The sequence below is a fragment of the Sciurus carolinensis genome, chromosome 16, assembly GCF_902686445.1.
Source record: "Sciurus carolinensis chromosome 16, mSciCar1.2, whole genome shotgun sequence".
In the NCBI taxonomy this organism is placed as follows: domain Eukaryota; kingdom Metazoa; phylum Chordata; class Mammalia; order Rodentia; family Sciuridae; genus Sciurus; species Sciurus carolinensis.
The window spans coordinates 65,571,258-65,587,008 of record NC_062228.1 but is presented as its reverse complement, the minus strand read 5'-3'; the positions used below and the strand labels follow the sequence as shown (position 1 = coordinate 65,587,008).

At 58.2% G+C, this 15,751-nt stretch overlaps 2 protein-coding genes across 11 annotated transcripts in view; one reads left to right on the top strand and one right to left on the bottom strand.

The window, feature by feature from the left end:
• Window positions 1-200: 200 nt before the first annotated feature.
• On the bottom strand, window positions 201-11,589 carry Znf444 (zinc finger protein 444). 9 transcript variants are annotated; one of them, XM_047528388.1, is made up of 7 exons: window positions 11,472-11,589; window positions 10,901-10,979; window positions 9,612-9,681; window positions 7,887-8,059; window positions 7,372-7,711; window positions 2,367-2,475; window positions 201-1,310 (listed from the first exon to the last, which is right to left on the bottom strand). In XM_047528388.1, exons 5-7 carry the CDS (start codon window positions 7,681-7,683, stop codon window positions 718-720), a joined length of 1,014 nt encoding a protein of 337 aa, XP_047384344.1. In that variant the 5' UTR covers window positions 7,684-7,711; window positions 7,887-8,059; window positions 9,612-9,681; window positions 10,901-10,979; window positions 11,472-11,589; the 3' UTR covers window positions 201-717. The 9 variants fall into 9 exon arrangements, with proteins under 9 accessions (XP_047384344.1, XP_047384345.1, XP_047384342.1 ...); XM_047528389.1 differs by lacking the exon at window positions 11,472-11,589 and adding an exon at window positions 11,351-11,463; XM_047528386.1 differs by lacking the exon at window positions 9,612-9,681.
• A 3,337-nt stretch (window positions 11,590-14,926) lies between these two features.
• Window positions 14,927-15,751, top strand: part of Znf787 (zinc finger protein 787) — a 29,257-nt gene continuing 28,432 nt past the window's right edge. The window contains exon 1 of one of the 2 annotated variants that reach the window (XM_047528381.1): window positions 14,927-15,100. In XM_047528381.1, the coding sequence (XP_047384337.1) occupies window positions 15,093-15,100 (8 nt within the window). In that variant the 5' untranslated portion in view covers window positions 14,927-15,092. Of the gene's footprint in view, window positions 15,161-15,751 lie in introns of both variants that reach the window. The other variant, XM_047528383.1, reaches the window with a different exon arrangement.

The window sequence follows — 15,751 nt, the reverse complement described above, 5'->3', positions numbered from 1 at the left end:
GAACTGTGGGGTCCAGATCCGAGCTGGAGGTGGGCAGGGCCCTTCTCCGAATCTCCTGTCTGTGTAGGAGGAACATGGGATCAGCGCCACCCCTGCGCACTGGGAGCTGAGCCCAGGAGGGTCTGAGGTGGGCCCCAGGAGCACCCCCAGAGCACAGTCCTGGAGGGCTGCAGGCGTAGTGAGAGCCTGGGACAGCAGGCCACACGCTGAGTCACGACTTTATTACTCTCGGATGCTGGGGAACTGTGGTCCCTGACAAGCCTCCCAGGAGCAGGCATCTGTTCACCTGGGTCCCTGGGTCACAGAAACACCAGACCACGATGCCCCAGCCTGGCCGCTGGGTCTAGCTGGCCAGAAACTTCGCCCCCTTCCTCCCCTGCCTCTATCTGTCCTGGGGGACAAGACCCAATCCTTTCCTCGGGGTCTCCCTCACCCCAGGAACTCTGCCACTACTTGCCCGGGCTTCTCTCTAGCAAATGGAGTCCTGACTCTGCAACCCGTAGGGAAAGGCTGGCGGGGAGGGAGGAGAGGGGGTGGAGAAAGGCTACGGGACAGGAAGCCAGGCGCCTTTACAAGGGGGAGGCTGAGGACTCGGCAAGGGAGGAAAGGGGGCAACTGTGAGGCTCAACTGGAAAGTGGCATCTGGAGAGAGGGTGGGAAGGGATGGGCGGGCTGGGGGAAGGCGAAGGGATGCCGCGGTTAGCGCCAGGTGGTGAGCTACCCGAGGGGCCAGGGTGGGAATGCGCCGCCGCCGCCCTCAGCGCCTGGCGCAGCAGACCCCTGAGCGCCCGCTGCGGCGCGGCCGTGAATACGCTGGTGGCGCAGTACGTGCTCCCGGCGCCCGAAGCCCTTGCCGCACTCCCAGCAGGCGAAGGGCCGCGCGCCCGAGTGCGTCTTGCGGTGGCGCACGAGGTGCTCGCGCCAGTAGAAGGTCTTGCCGCACTCGCAGCATGCGTGTGGCTTCTCGCGCGCGGGCAGCGGACGCAGGGCTGGGCCCGGGCTTCCGGGGTGCGTGCCGCGATGCCGCCGCAGGTGCTCCTTGCGCCTGAAGGCCTTGCCGCACTCCGGACAGGCGTGCGGCTTCTCGCTGGAGTGGCTCTGCCGGTGGCGCTGCAGGTGGGCCGGCTTCAGGGGCGTCTTGCCACACTCGGGGCAGGAGGCGGCACCCGGGGCTGCCAAGAAGGTGTGTAGGCCCGGCGCTGGTGGGGCTGGCGGTGGGCTGCCCGGCTCCTGCTTGTAGGGGCGCACGGCCCGGGTGTCCCCCGTCGCCGCCGCCGGCACCTCATTGCCAGGCGCCGCCCCATCTCCTGCTGGAAAGGCGCAGGGTCAGAGGCAGCTCCAGGCCTAGCGGGTGGGTCGCGATTGGGCGGGGCAGGAGGTCTGGGGTGCCTAGACCGAGGATGGCGCGTAGCCAGGGCTGGGGAAATACCTGGTGGACGAATAGACGGGTGGGGGACACGGATACGTGCGCGGGGAAGGGGTAACCAGATGAATACCGGTGGAATGGTAGGTGGGGGAGCGAGGGGCACGCGTACAGAGGGACAGGCTAGTGCAGATGCCGTGCGGCCGAGGGAAAGATGGCAGGGGCAGGAAGGTACACCAGTGGCGATCTGGCTGCAATGGAGGTAGGGTGGGTGGTGTTGGGGCAGGGCCCGGGCGGACAGGAATGGATTACTGGGAAAGAGAAGCTAGACATCAGAGGAGCCCCTGCGCCTTTTTCCAGGTTTCCCATCTGCTTTGGTTTTCGTCAGTCTTACACTGTGAGCTCAGCTTGACCCCCTGCATGAAAGACTGCCTGGTCTCCAGCACTGGCGCCGCCCAGGGCATCTGTCTGCCTCAGGTGGACGTCTGGGCGTCAGTCCCTTCTCGGAAGGGCTGCCCAGTGGTGATCGCTGGCACCCTAGAGACTCCACCCCCAGCGCCAAGGCAGCAGGTACAGAGCACCTGACACCATGACTTCAGGAAAGGTGGGGGTTCCCTGGAGCCGCCCTGAACTGCAGGAGACCCTGGCTCCGGGGTGGGCTGCCAGTCTCCTGGCTTGCAGCCCTCTCTCCAGACAGCCCTTTCCAGCAGCCTCAAAGCACAGGTAGCAAGGCCGCTTCTCCAGGGGCTGCAGAGGGCTTTGGAAGCAGCACAGCAGGCGCTCCTTGCAGCCTGCGCTCATCACCCAGTGCTCAAGGTCCTGTTGCTGCCCTGCCCTCCTAAGTCTGACCCCAACTGCTGCCAGCTCCCCAGCGACAGGGACATGACAGTAATTTCTGGTTCTGGTGCCAGGGTCCTTCACTGAACAAGTGGATGACAGCAGGGACCCAAGGGAGACCCCAGGTGCTGGGGACCAGAACGTGGGTGAGGGGCCAGCTGCTCACCTAAAGGCACCATCCCACTATCCTCCTTTCCGACACTGACCCCGGAGCCTTCTGTCGTGTCCCGAGATACCCTCATTGCTGATGAACGATCTGGGGAGGTGGCTGGTCCCTGAAACGAGAGATACCACATTCCAAATTGAGAAACCAGAGTCGCAGCCTCCACCTCCCTTTCCCTCAGTCCCTTCAACCAGGCATGGGACTGGTGTGCTCTGGGCAAACCCACAGCTGTGCTGGAGCAGCTCCCCTGGGTCTCTGGAACCAGTGCCAGGGAGCTGTCTCTGGGAGGCGTGTCTGCCGCCCTGCCAACCCCAAGCCAGGCCACCTATCCAAGCCACGCCCACACTGACGACCCACGAGGCGGAGCTTCAGTGCTTGTTTTAAGCCGCTAAACTTGGGGTGACTTTTTCCCACAGTAACAGATAACTAGCTCATACACCTGTTGTAAATCTCACTGTAGCTCCCTGCTGTCCTTTGGGTAAGCTGCAGAATATGTAAGCTACTTTTAACTCAGAAGAAAATGAAGTGAGTTCAGAACCAGAGCTTCTGCCAGCACAAATGGCAGACAGCTGCTGAGTTGACGGTACCATTTAGAAGACCAAAGGTTAAAGAATAAGCTTTGGATTGGCTGTTTTTAGTTTCTTTACATCATTGTTGACATTCCTCAAACCGATACCCCAGATGATCACAGTTCTTCGGTTGGGTGCAGTTGGTCCAGGAATCCTACACACCACACCCCTTTATTTGAATTCTGCTTGGTAGCCAGACCACCTGAGTCATGAGTCACTAAGCCGCCAGCCATGCCTATGGTCCCACTGCTGGTGGACTCCAGGGTGTCTGGTGTTGGTAGATGGTGAACTGAGTCCTCACCACTCAAGCGGCTCCAGAGGTCGTGGTCTGTCCCTTTGAGATGCCACACCCTCCAGCTCCACCCTGGTCAGGCCCATCCTTGAACCCTAGGTTCAGACCACAAAATCTGCATTTTAAGGTTTCCTCATGATGAACGCCTGGCAGGTCTGGTTAAACCTGGCCTGGTTTCAGTGTGACGGTTCCAGCTGCTGGTGAACATTCTATTCAGGATTCTCAGCTCCCTTGAGCTGGGCCACAGCTTGCTTTCCTTGGGCTGTCTTTGTATGGCTAGACTGGCTGGGGTGGAGGGGTTGGCAGCTTTGCAAACTGAGCTGGGTGCTGTCCCACCTTCTGTGTCTCCAATGGCTTATAAAAGATGCGCCATTCTGTGGGGCTTTTTTTTTTTTTTGGTACTGGGGGTTAAACCCGAGCCACAATCCCAGCACTTTTCACTTTTTGAGAGAGGGTCTCACTAAGCTCTCAAGGTTGGCCTTGAACTTGGGATCCTCCTGCCTTAGCCTCTCAAGACACAGACCTGCGCCACCACCGGGGGCTGCCCCGTGCCTTTCCTGGAGGTCTTTGATCAACATTTCCTCTGGCTTCTGGACTCTAGATCTGCTGCTTCCTCACGAGCATATTTTGGTAACTTTTACTCAAGACCGTCCACCTCCTCTGGGTGTGGCGAGCTGGTTCTCTCCAAGGCGTGGCCTGTACCCCTGCTGCTCCTCACCAACTTGCTGACGTCTACTACTTCTTCTTCCCAGGTTTTGGGCTTTCCAGTCACACACCTTGGCTTCTCACTACTTCCTGCCTGACACCTGGTGGCTGGTCTATACCGCTCTCCAGGGCTCCGGGCTGGGAGCCTGGAATACCCTCCCCTCCAGGCTGACAGGCTGGCTGGGCTTCTTAGTGCTCCAGGGCTCTGCCTGTGGCCCCTCCCCCAACCCCCTGCTTCCTGGCCACCCACCAGCCTTCCTCTGGGTTTCCTAGGCTGGCTGGTGCCCTGCCCCCATGCCTCAAAATAATCCTCTGGCTATTGTGTGCTGAGACCAGCTGCTGGGTGACTACAGACAAGTCATCTGAGCTCTCTGGGTAGATCGGATTCTCAACTGAAGTGGGGAAGCAGACTGTGCTTGGGCCTCCCCATCCCCTGTGTCAAACCAGGTGCTTCCTGGAAGGACAGAGATGATTCATTCCTCCTAAGCAACCATTTTCTTAGTACCTACTATGTGCCAGGGACACATCAGTGAACAAAAAGATGAGCCTCCTATCTGAGAAAGGCTGAGTCTACAGTCTGGCTAGGGCTAAGCACTCCATTGAGAAATAAAAGGAGCTGGGGATGTGGCTCAGTGGTAAATGCCACCCCCAGTACCATTAAAAAGAAAAGTAACGCATTGAGCTGGGGTGTAGTTCAGTGATAGAGCACTCATGTGACATGGGCGAGGCCCTGGGTTTATCCCCAGCAACACACACACAAAGTAACACATTCACCAAGGTCAGCCTAGCTAGTAAGGGGCTCCAATCACCCCCAGAACCTGCGAGGCTGAGCAAAGTCCTTGGAGCCTGGGAATGCTAGTGGTTCCCACAGTTAGATTTCCTGCCAGCAGACCTGCTTCATGCCCCAAACAGGAAGGATTTCCCACTCTGCTAGGAATGTAACTACCATAACATTACCATCTTACCTACAGAACATTTTAATGCCAAAGGAACAGATGGAATGAGTAAGAGCAGTAACAACAGCTGGCCCCCAAGTGGCGCTCCTGTGCCAGGATCCGTTCTGAGCTCCTTCACTCCCCCCACAAGGTGGGCACCCAACTCCCACCTTGCGAGCAGACCCTCAGGGCTCAGGAGGCAAGCTATTTGCCTGCAGTCTTGAGGCTACTACCGAGTGGGGACAGCTCCAGGGCCCGTGGTCTTACCAGTGGTTGTCAACCCCAGTGGTCCACAAATCATGAGGAGCTTTTTTAAAAGCGTGAAATTCTAGTACCAAAAGGACGTAGATGCTTAATACATAAACGATGCTCACCACTCGCCAGCAAGAACACAGAGGCAGCTAGGAAGCCGGCAGAAGACACTGCTGTGGGCCCAAGCCCTGCCCCAACAACTCAGCTGGGAGCCTCTCCCCCAAGTCATGAAGGTAGAGCCTCCCAGAGGACAGAAGAGGCCAGAGTTTCCTGGTGCCTCTCACCTTTGGAGGGCACAGAGAAAAGGCCTCATTGCGAACCAGGAAAGGGGCCCTCACCAGATGGGGCATCAGCTTTGACCATAGCCTTCCAGGTTAAGAACTGTGCTTTCTGTGACTTAGAGCTGCCCGGCCTTGCCACACTGTTACAGTGGCCCACCGGACACATGAAAACACTAAAGCACCTTCCCAGAGGAACCACACTGCAGGGTACAGCAGCTGATTCCCAAAGGCCAGCCACAACTGCAAGAGGAGACACACCTAACCCTGGGCCAGGACACAGCATGCCTCAGCCCCAAAGACTCTCCGCTGAGGGAGAAGCCTGCCCTGAAGGCTGTGCACAGCTGGGTTTCTTTCCCATCCCAGCAGGATGGAGTCCAAGCCTGTTTGCTGGAGCTGAGATGGGGGGGGCAACAGGGCTGGCTGGAGGAAGTTCTTTGGGGTGGGTTTGTGGTGGTTATGAGAAACTGTCACATGTCAAATGCAAAGACGCATGTGTCAACTCAGATCTATCATTTTGCAGTTTTGGAGCCAGAAGTTCAGAATGGGTCTCTGGGCTAAACTCAAGGTGCCAGCAGGGACGCCTTCCTTCCGGAGCCTCCAGGGTCAAATATATTCTGGTGCTTTTCTAGCTCCCAGAGGCTGCAAAGGGGGAGAACCAGGCCGAGGAGGTGTGTGCAAGTTGCTGTGTCACGGGTGGTGATCCGTTACAGCACCCACTCCAGGACGCGGTGACCCAAAAAGGGTAAGGAGAAGGCCTGAGCAGCCAGCAGGTGAGCACGAAGTGGCAGCACAGGTGGAGATGCGTGTGGCCCAGAGAAGAGGAGACAGTGCCCGAAGGGTCAGGCTAAAGAAGAGAGGCGAGGCGGTGGCTGGAGTGGGTGGAGGTCGCCTGGAAGGGCAGGAGGATGTCCAGTCGCCCTGGACCCAAACCTGCTCGGAGACGTGGAGACGCTGCCTTCCCCCTGCTGTACCCCAGAACCCTGAGGCTGGACTGTCACCATGCTCCCCGACGCCTTACCCCACTGCTGGTCCGGCTGCACCACAGCTGCACACAGGCCTATCTGCTCCGGCTGCTGCTCTCATCAGGCCCGGGTGGCGGCTGTGGCCACGTGTGGGAAGGAGTGCCCTGGACGTCCTGTTATCGAAACCAAACTCGCCTGTCTCCTCTGTCCTCTCTCAGAACACGTGGGGAGACGTGGCTCACACTATCTCCCCCGGACAGCATGGCTCTAAACCAGGGTAGACAAGCTTCTTCTGCCAGAGGTCAAGGTTTTCGGCCCGGCGAGCCACAAGGCTTGGCCCAATGCTGCGGCAGGCTAGAGGGCCAGCTCTACCGCTGTGGCTCCAGACCACGCGAGTAAGTAACCATGGCTGCACACCAAGACTTCTGGAGAATGGGGTTCTGTCTGCAGATCCCTGTACCAAATTCAAGCCCTAAGGGCCAGGGGAAGTGGGCTCTGACCCTCAGGGCCTCAGGTGAGCCAGGACACAACCATGGATTTAGGGTGGGAGCTGGAGCTACAGCAGCAGCGGACCTCCAGGAGGGGTGGAGACAGGCTGAGCCCCCGCAGACCCCAACATGGCCAGGCCCTGGCTGACAGTGCTGTGTGCAGGAAGCCCTGTGCAGGACCCCATGGGAGGACAGTGGGGCTGTGCAGAACCCCTCCTGACCGGCACGCCTCCTGCACACAGCAGCTCTCACGAGCCCTGAGAGTCCTTCCATCAAGCACCACAGACAGAGGGCTCAGGAACTGCTGGGCAGCAGGTGTTGGATGGAGAGTTGCTCCTGTGCCCTCCTTCCTGCAGAGGTTCCCTGGACCTCACCCCTGCACCTGTTCTGAGTGTGTGGTGTGTCCCCCATGCACCGAGGGCCAGCATCCTCTGCCGTGCAGCATGGGCTAAGGAAGCGCCTCCCAGGCCCTGGAGAGCAGGTGGCCAGGGAACCTCACGCCACCCCGCCCCCTGCCAGCTCACCCAGAGCTCCTCCAGCAGGGCCACGGCCTCCTCCCCGCTCTGGGGCCTTCGGCTGCACACCCAGGCCTGGGTGTCGGCGGGGAGGGCGCTCAGGAACTGCTCTAGCACCAGCAGCTCCAGCATCTGCTCCTTGGTGTGCACCTCAGGCTGCAGCCAGTCCCGGCACAGGGCGCGCAGCAGCCCCAGTGCCTCCCGTGGCCCTGGTGCATCGCCCAGGTGGAAGTGGCGGAAACGGTGCCACGGTGAGTCCAGGGTCAGAACCTCGGCCACCCCGCCCTCCTGCTTCACCGGCTGAGATGCAGCGACCTCCATGGGGCCTTCTGGGTGGGAGTGGCAGCACCTGTGAGGAGGGAAATTTTGGGAAGTGAGGGTCCAGCTCCATCCCCCTAGAAACCACCACCCTCCCCAGTGCCCAAGGGGACCACAGAGCCCAGACAGGTCTGAAGCCAGGTGGCATCCTGGATCCACTGCCCTCTCCGACCTCAGTTTCCTTCCTTATCAGATACAGTACTTGCCTGTCTCTCCTGGCCAAAGGTAGGACAGGTCACCCAAGGTCCCTGTGAGGGGCTGTGCTGAAGAGTGATTGAGACTCCTCCTGGGAACAGATGGACTCAAATCTTGGTCCTGCCCCTCCCTGGGGGAGGCCCTGGGCACTGCTGCACCTGTCTCCTCCAAGCTTCTCCAACAGCTTCAAGATGAGGATCAAAAACACACAAAGGGCTTACAACGGGGCCTCGTGGAGCAAGTGCCCCCCAGCCTCTCCCTCTACTCAATGAGGGGCTGAACTACGACCCCTAGGACTCAAGTAAGCCCTACCTGTGGTGCCCATGTCTCTAGCTTTTGGGAGGGAGTGAAGGTTAAGTGAGGTGGGGGGCAGTGGAACAGGACCATGGCCTTGTAAGAGACTGGTTCCTCCTCTCTGCCAGGCAAGGACAGTGAGGGGGCCTCTGCAACCAGAAAAGGCCTCACTGGCACCCCCAAGCTGCATGCTGCACTCTGACCTCGCTCTCCAGCCTCCAGCACCAGAGAAGTAGATTCAGTTCAGGAAACCTAAAAGAGCGCCTCACACTGGGCGGCGTGGACAACAGACCCTTAGTTCCCAGACCTCTGAGGGCAGAGTCTGAGGGAAGGGTACAGCACCGGGGCTGCGGAGGCCCCGTCCGGTTGCAGAAGCTGCCTCGGGTCTTGTGGTGGGCAGAGGAAGGGAGCTCGTGTCCTTCCTACAGGGGCACTGATCGCTCCCACTCCAGAAGGCAGAAGGTGGACAAGGTTGTGGCTGCAAAACAGGGTGGTGCCACCAGAGGGAACACTTGGCAAGGTCTACAGACAGTTCTGTCAGTGCACAGCGGGCGCCTAGCACTGCTGGCACTTGTGGGCCCAGGTCAGAGATGCTGGACAGCACCTACAGCGCACACGACGGGCCTCCAATCAGAACCGTCTGGCTTCGTATGTCAGCAGTGCCAGGATGAGAACCCTGGCCAGGAGTCACAGTCCTTGGTTGGTCTGGGGACCTCTGAGATCCTTCCAGGGGTGCTGCAAGTTCAGCACTGTTTTCTTAACACTAGGAAGGCGCCCTGCCTCTTGAAGCCAAGACACCCTGACAGGTCAGGCACTCTCAGCTGACAGCTGAGTTTGCTAAGCGGTCCCTTTACCTTCACAGTGACTAGATGACCGTGAGGTAGGTGCACTCATTGCATGCTCCCTCTGAGCTGAGCAGGACAGCCTGGCACAGGTGTCCTCCTCACCACGCAGCACTCTTGCCCTGTTTTCTACACTCCAGCCACATGGGCTCCTTGCTATCCTCCACTCAAGGACAGCTCCTACTTCAGGGCCCATGCACCTGCCATTCCTCCCGGATGGCTCTTCTCCCCCTGGGTGTGCTCAGCTGAAACCTTCTCATGGGGTCTCGATGCCCCTTTGGAGAGGCTCCCAGTTCATTCGGCCTGTGCTGGCACCCATGCACCCTTCTCAGTTGCTCTCCATTGCCTCCCTATTACTAGCTTTCTTTTAGCATTGAATACGACGTGGCATTAGCCATATTTGTGTGCCACCTTCCTTCACAAGACTTTAAGCTCCATGGAAGGAGACCGTACGTTCCAGGCCAGCATTCTGATGGGCACTCAGAAATCTTACAGGATAACCAGTCCCATGGGGCTGGGTCATCACCCCATCATGCATATGGAGAAAGTGCAGGTAGCTTGCTGAAATGCCAGCTAGTAAGCGGAAGAGCCTGAACTCACCGCACCTCTGCAGGACCGCAACCCAGGCTGCAGTGTCACATGACCACCATCAACTCAAGGACTGATGGGCCTGGAAGCAGATAAGGAAGGCTTCCAGAAAACCTGGGCCAGTGCCAAGCCTCAAAAGGACCACAGAAACCTGTTCTGCTGTGAGAAAGATCCTGGGCACTGGAGAGGGACGCTGAGCCAGTAGGAGTGAGGTCCAAGCCTCTGGCTGACCTGGTTTATAAGCATGGGGTGGTGTCACAGATCACCAAGCCTCGGTTGTACAGAGCGGGCTGCTCGGGGAAGGGAAGAATTTTTTCTGGGACCTGGGGTCACCCGGTTTAGGAGCACATACGGCACCCTGTAGGTCAACTCTATCCCTCAATGAGTGCTCTGTGCCATCTGCATGAAGGCAGTTGTGACCCTGTTGTCTGGCAGGCTGGCTATACCACGAGGTTCATCCCTGGACGCCAGAGGAATGACAGCTGCCTTACACTGCACCACCCAGCCCTCCCAACAGCCCTGAGCTGGGCTCCCACTGTAGAGAAGGAGAAATGCACACTCAAGGAGGGATGGAACTGGGAACTGAACCCAGACCTGACTCCAGAGCTCATGCCAGTCATACCCAGCACCATGGCGCACCTCTCACACAGGCTGGACTCATAGTATGATTAAGTCAGGCTCTGGAGCATGGCTGTCTCACCGGGACTTCTAGCTCTGCCATTCATCAGCTTTATGAACTTGACCACATGACTTGCCCTCTCTAAGCTTGTCAGCTAAACCTGTAATACAAGACCAACTGTAGCTCCTATCCCTCAAGTGGAAGCATGGATTAGAAATGGCACAGCATAGAGAAGTGTTCAGCAGGCCGCTGGCCCCTGCGCCTCCCAACCTGAGCATTAATGGCACCTAGAACTGAACAATTCTGTGGCGCAGGAGGCTGTCCTGTGCAGTGCAGATGTTTGGCAGTATCCCTGGCCTCCTTCCATTAGATGCCAGTAGCACTACCTAGGTGTGACAACCTCAAACATCTCCAGTTATTGTTGGGTTTTCCTGGGGCGACAAAATCATGCCTGGCTAAGAGCCACTCGCCCATGGGCCAAATATTTACTTAGAGCAAAAGAACTCTGAAGCAAATTCCAGCTCTGCCACCTACCGCCCTGCGTCCTTGGACAAGGTACAAGGACACGTTTTACTCACGGAATCTCCATTTCCTTGGCTGTAAAATAGGGACAAAAATATAACACTAATCCAAGAGCCACAGTGAGATAATATAAAGAGAACGAAAACGTGGAGAAGAGCACCTTGCAAGATGTAGGCGTTCTGTCTAGGTGCTCGAGTTAGCATTCAGTCTGACGACTGTCCCAAGTCCCTCGCGAGGAGCTATGGGAAACAAGCACACAGATTAAAACGCGTTTATAAACTGCAATAGGTATCAAACTGGGACCGGGTGCGGCCGCGCCCGACCGGGCGGCACCCTCCGAGGGTCGCACAGCCCTAAGGCACAGGAATGAATTCTGTCCCCCGCAGCACGCCAGGGAGGAAGGCGCTCCGGAGCCAGAGATAAAGGGACCGGGCCGCGACTCTCCTCCCGGAACCCCGCGCCGTGAGGCGCAGGTGCGCGGCAAACAGCGCGCACGCCGGGACGCCGCACGCCACCGCCTCGGGTCCCTCCCCGAGTCCCCGCGCCCACCTTCCCAAAGGGGCGGCTCCCTCGTGGGGTCGCGCCCCGCCGCTCCCTCCCCACGGCCTACCCCGGACGTCCATCCGCCCCCGACTCCCCCGCCGCCGCCCGATCCCGCTCCGGGCCGCGCCCCGAGGCGCCTCGGTCCGGCGTCCACCGCCCCACGGCCCTCCTCCTCTCCCCTTGCTCACCTCACTCCCAGCCAGGCCCCCCAAGCCCCTCGCCTTTCCGCACATGCGCACAGAGCTCACCGGACTCCATGCCCCGGCAGGCTTTGCGCCAACTCACCCGGCCCCCCTTCCCCGCAACACCCACACCCCGAGTTGCCCGTTCCGCCCAACAACTCCCCTCCTTCAGGGCCTCGCACAGGACTACGCTTCCCAGGGGGCATCGCGCCACAGGCGGTTGCCCATTGGCCCTCGCTGTGACCCGCCCCCCCGTCTCCACCAGCAACAGAACTACACTTCCCAAGATGCATCGGAGCGCGACCTGCCGCCCATTGGACCCCGCGAACGCTCGGGGTCTTCGGACTACGTTTCCCCGAATTCGTGCGGGGGCTTCCCATTGACCCGCGCGCCAGCCTGGAGGGAAGAGGCGGAGCCGTGGCGGCGTTGTCGTGGAGACCGACGGAGGCTGGGCGCTCCCCCGCACTCCGGAGTGGAGACTCCGGGTCCCGGAAGCCTCCGGCGGGGAGGGGAGGGCGGGGGAGAGAGGGGGAGGGGAGGGCAGGGGCGGGTCTGGCGCGGGCTCCGCCGGTCGGCCGTGCGGCGTGCCTTTTCCTGACCACCGGTCGCAGTTGCGCGCTCCCAGCCCGGCGGGGCAGAGCCGAGCTGGACGCAGCCCGGCGCGGGGTCCGCACACGAGCGGGTACCGGGAGCAATGACCCGCCGCCCTGCTCTGGCTCCGTCGCCCCCCGCCCGATGAGTTGGGGAGAGTTCTGCCTGGTGGCCACGTGCGCCGGCGGAGAGCCCGCCGCCCCTCCCGGGGCCTCTCCGAAGTGGAAGGAAGGCTTAGAAGCAGTTGGCTCTGAATCCGGACGGACGGTTCCAGGTCGAATGGGCAGGTGGAGCAGGGCTAGGCCTGCCGCAGCCCGCCGCCTGCCTCCTGTGTACTGCGGCTCGCGGGAAGCCCGCACCTCCAGGAGCACCGTGAAGATCCCTGTCGTGACGGGGAGGCGGGGGCAGGCACCTAGCAAGCGTCCATCAGACAGCAGCTGGTTACTGTGCTCACCGAATTCATAGGTGCACAGGTGTCGCGGCGGCGAACTTTACCCCCGTACTATCGCCGGGGCCTGCTACCCTGCCCCACCTCTCGGCGCCCTCCCTTCCTGCTTAACGTTGCAGTCACTCAAGCCTCTTGGTTCCTGGAACCCCGGTCTTGTTCCCCGTGTGTTATCTAATGGCCTATTTCACATCTCCACTTGGATTCCTAGCCCCCGCCCCGGCCCCCAAAGGCATCTCTGACATAAAATGGGCAGTGGAGGGACTGGAGATATAGCTCAGTTGGTAGAGTACTTGCCTCGCAAGCACAAGGCCCGGGGTTCAAATCCCCAGCACTGCAAAAAAACAAAAAAAAGGCAGTGGAGCATGTGTGTCGTCCCCCGCTCCCTTGCCGCGAAGAAACTGGTTTCTTTCTGCTATACCATCTTAAAAATGTGCATCATTCATCCAAATGTTCAGGCCAAAAATGGCAAGCAGACCTTGACTCTCCCACCACTCCTACACAAGGGCAGGGTGGTCCTTGAGTCACCTTTTCCATCCCTGCCCCCCATAGACATCTCTAGCAGCAGGTCCTATTGATTCTGAAGGAGGTCCTATTGATTCTGCCTTCAAAATAGAACTTGTCCACAGCTCTCCCCTCCTCTGCTAACCTGGTCCAAGGTTGCTATGCCCCCTCTAAACATTGACCTGCTTGGTCTCTGGCCTCCTGCACCCAGTCCCTTCTGCATATAACAGCCAGAGGGCTTTTTTTTTAATTACGGCAAAATATACATAGTATGCAACTTGCCTTATTGACCCATTTTTTGAGTGTACAGTTCGGTGGCATTTAAGTACATTTACATTGTGCAAAACTATCCACCTACAGAATTGTTTAATCTTGCAAAACAAACTGCATCCATTAAACAATAACTTTCTATTTACCCTTTCCCCAGCCTCTGGCAACCACCATCCATGTTTTGCTTTTGTTATTGTTGTACTGAGAATTAAACCCAGGGCCTCACACATGCTAGGTAAGTGCTCTACCACTGACTACACCCCCAACCTCAAACAATAATAATACTGGTGTGTTGGGAACGGGACTTAGGGACTCATGCATGCTTAGGCAAGTGCTCTGTCGCTGAGTTACGTCCCTAGCCCCACCACGGTACTCTGTCTCTATGGAGTTGACTACTCCAGGTACCTCATACAAGTGGAATCATGCACTTATGGTCTTTTTGTGGCTGGCTTATTTCATTTAGCATAATGCCCTCCAGGTTGGTTTATGTAGCATGTGTCAAGATTTCCTTCCTTTGCAAGACTAAATAGTATTCCATCATTTCCATCATACAGACACAACATTTTGTTTATCCCCACATCAAGGACTCTGATTTAATTTTTCCCCCTCTCCTATGGAGGTGGGGGTGGCTCTGCCTCTTGTTTGCAGCCCTCCAGGATGCACCCTTGGCCCTGACCTGCACAGTCCCCCACGTGACCTGAACCCCCAATCCAGAGCCCTTTGTGCACACAGGGTCTGGCACTCCTCAGAAGCCACAGTCCTGAGCCAGGGCACAGACTTGGCAAGTGAATCGGGAGGGACATTTCAGCCACGACTTGCAGCCTGGCCAGGTGCGTGTGGGTTGGGTCCAAGGTTCACAGAGGCCTTCAGTCCAGTACCCATTCCCTCCTCACTGTGCACCAACACTGGACACTGTGTTCTTCTAACACAGGTAGTTCTCAAAGTCCAGTCCCCACACTGGCTGCACAGCAGCACCTGGGGTGCAAATTTGGGGCTCCTACTTCTGGCTCACTGAATCAGAAGCTCTGCTGGTGGGCCTGGCGGCTTGTTTTCAGGAGACTCCAAGGGTTCTGGTGCATGTTGATCCATATATCCTGCCGGCAGGCTAGAGAAGCTACCACTTTACTGTGTTCTTGTGCAGAGTGCTTAGGACTGGTGGAGAGCAAAGGTCCTATAACATCAGCTATTTTTGTTTTATCTACAGTTCAGTACCCAAGCCAATGCAATTCAGTGCCCCCCACCTCCCCCCGAAAATGTGACAAAACCAGCCAAATTCACCACAGAATATTATCTCCCCCTTCATTCAGTTCACATGGATTGGGCACTTCTGTGAGGCACATACTGTGCAGGCCTGGAGGACACCGGGCGGAAGAGGCCAACAGAGCCTGTGCTCCACCCAAGCTGAGGGCATATGGGGGGTGGCGGGTGAGAGTCAGGCCGAGACTCCACCCAACACCCCCAGACGCAGACCTGGGCCACTCATTCACCAGCACTCAGCACTGAGATGGAGACAGAGTTGGGGTGGGGATTAGTAAGGGCCAGTAAGGTCTCAGCCAATCGGGAGCCTCCCCTCGCTGGTTATTGGTGGAGGCTCAGGTGGCTGACCGGAGAGATGTAGGAGCCCTTTTAAGGGGGACACTTGCAGAACGATTTCCCCAGCTCTCACGAGGTGAGGGGGAGGAAACAGTTGTCCTGCGGCCTCGTCCTGTCTGTGGGTGACACTTTAAACCCTGGCAGCTGTCTGGGAGTCACCAGGATGATGGTTGGAGCTCCAAACTAGGACAGATGAGAGGGGAGAAGGAAGAGCTGGGTCCTTCATGACGTGGTAAGCAGCTAAACTCACCGGCCATGGCTGGAGCTCCCATCTCCTGCCTCTTGATGTCAAGTAAGTCCCTTTGAGTCATACTGAGATATCTGTTCTTGAAACCGGAAGTGTCAGCCAGTCACATGTCCGGGGCAAGCTTCTTGGGATTGCACCCTGCATGCCACATGATGCCCTGAACTTGATTTAAGGCTCAGCTGCAGCCATCTTGAAATTCTTAATCCTTTTTCAACATAGGACTCTGCTGGGCCCTGTTACTGTGCATGTCACCACTGTGATGTGTGCAGTGTCTGCACTTCACATTGAGGTCGGGTGTCCTTACCTCAGGTACCTGGGTAGGAGGTCCTTACCTCATTTACCTGCACAGGTGGTCCTTGCCTCATGTACCTTGTGATGGACCCTGAGTGCCCCACAGACACTGGCAGGGAACAGGAGGAAGGACTGCTCCTTAGAATTCCTTCCTCCCCTGTACATCCTGCATCCCTCAGTGACCATTTCAGATGTCACCTGCTTCCAGAAGCCTTGCAAGATCACCCCTACCTCAGTAAGCCTGCACAGAGTTCTCCACTGGGCTCTCCAGGGACACCCACCCCACGCTCTATGCACCCTGAAGTGAGCGACCCAGCGGCACAGCTGTTGCCTCCTGCCCAGCCC

Bases quoted from the DNA above. Each gene is read 5' to 3' on its own strand.
- Znf444 (XM_047528388.1), bottom strand. From the start codon at position 7,683: ATGGAGGTCGCTGCATCTCAGCCGGTGAAGCAGGAGGGCGGGGTGGCC. The intron at 2,476-7,371 runs GTGAGCTGGCAG...CTCTCGTTTCAG, and splicing joins CCCTGCTGGAGGAGCTCTGG to GGACCAGCCACCTCCCCAGA. The intron at 1,311-2,366 runs GTGAGCAGCTGG...GCGCCTTTCCAG, and splicing joins TAGTGGGATGGTGCCTTTAG to CAGGAGATGGGGCGGCGCCT.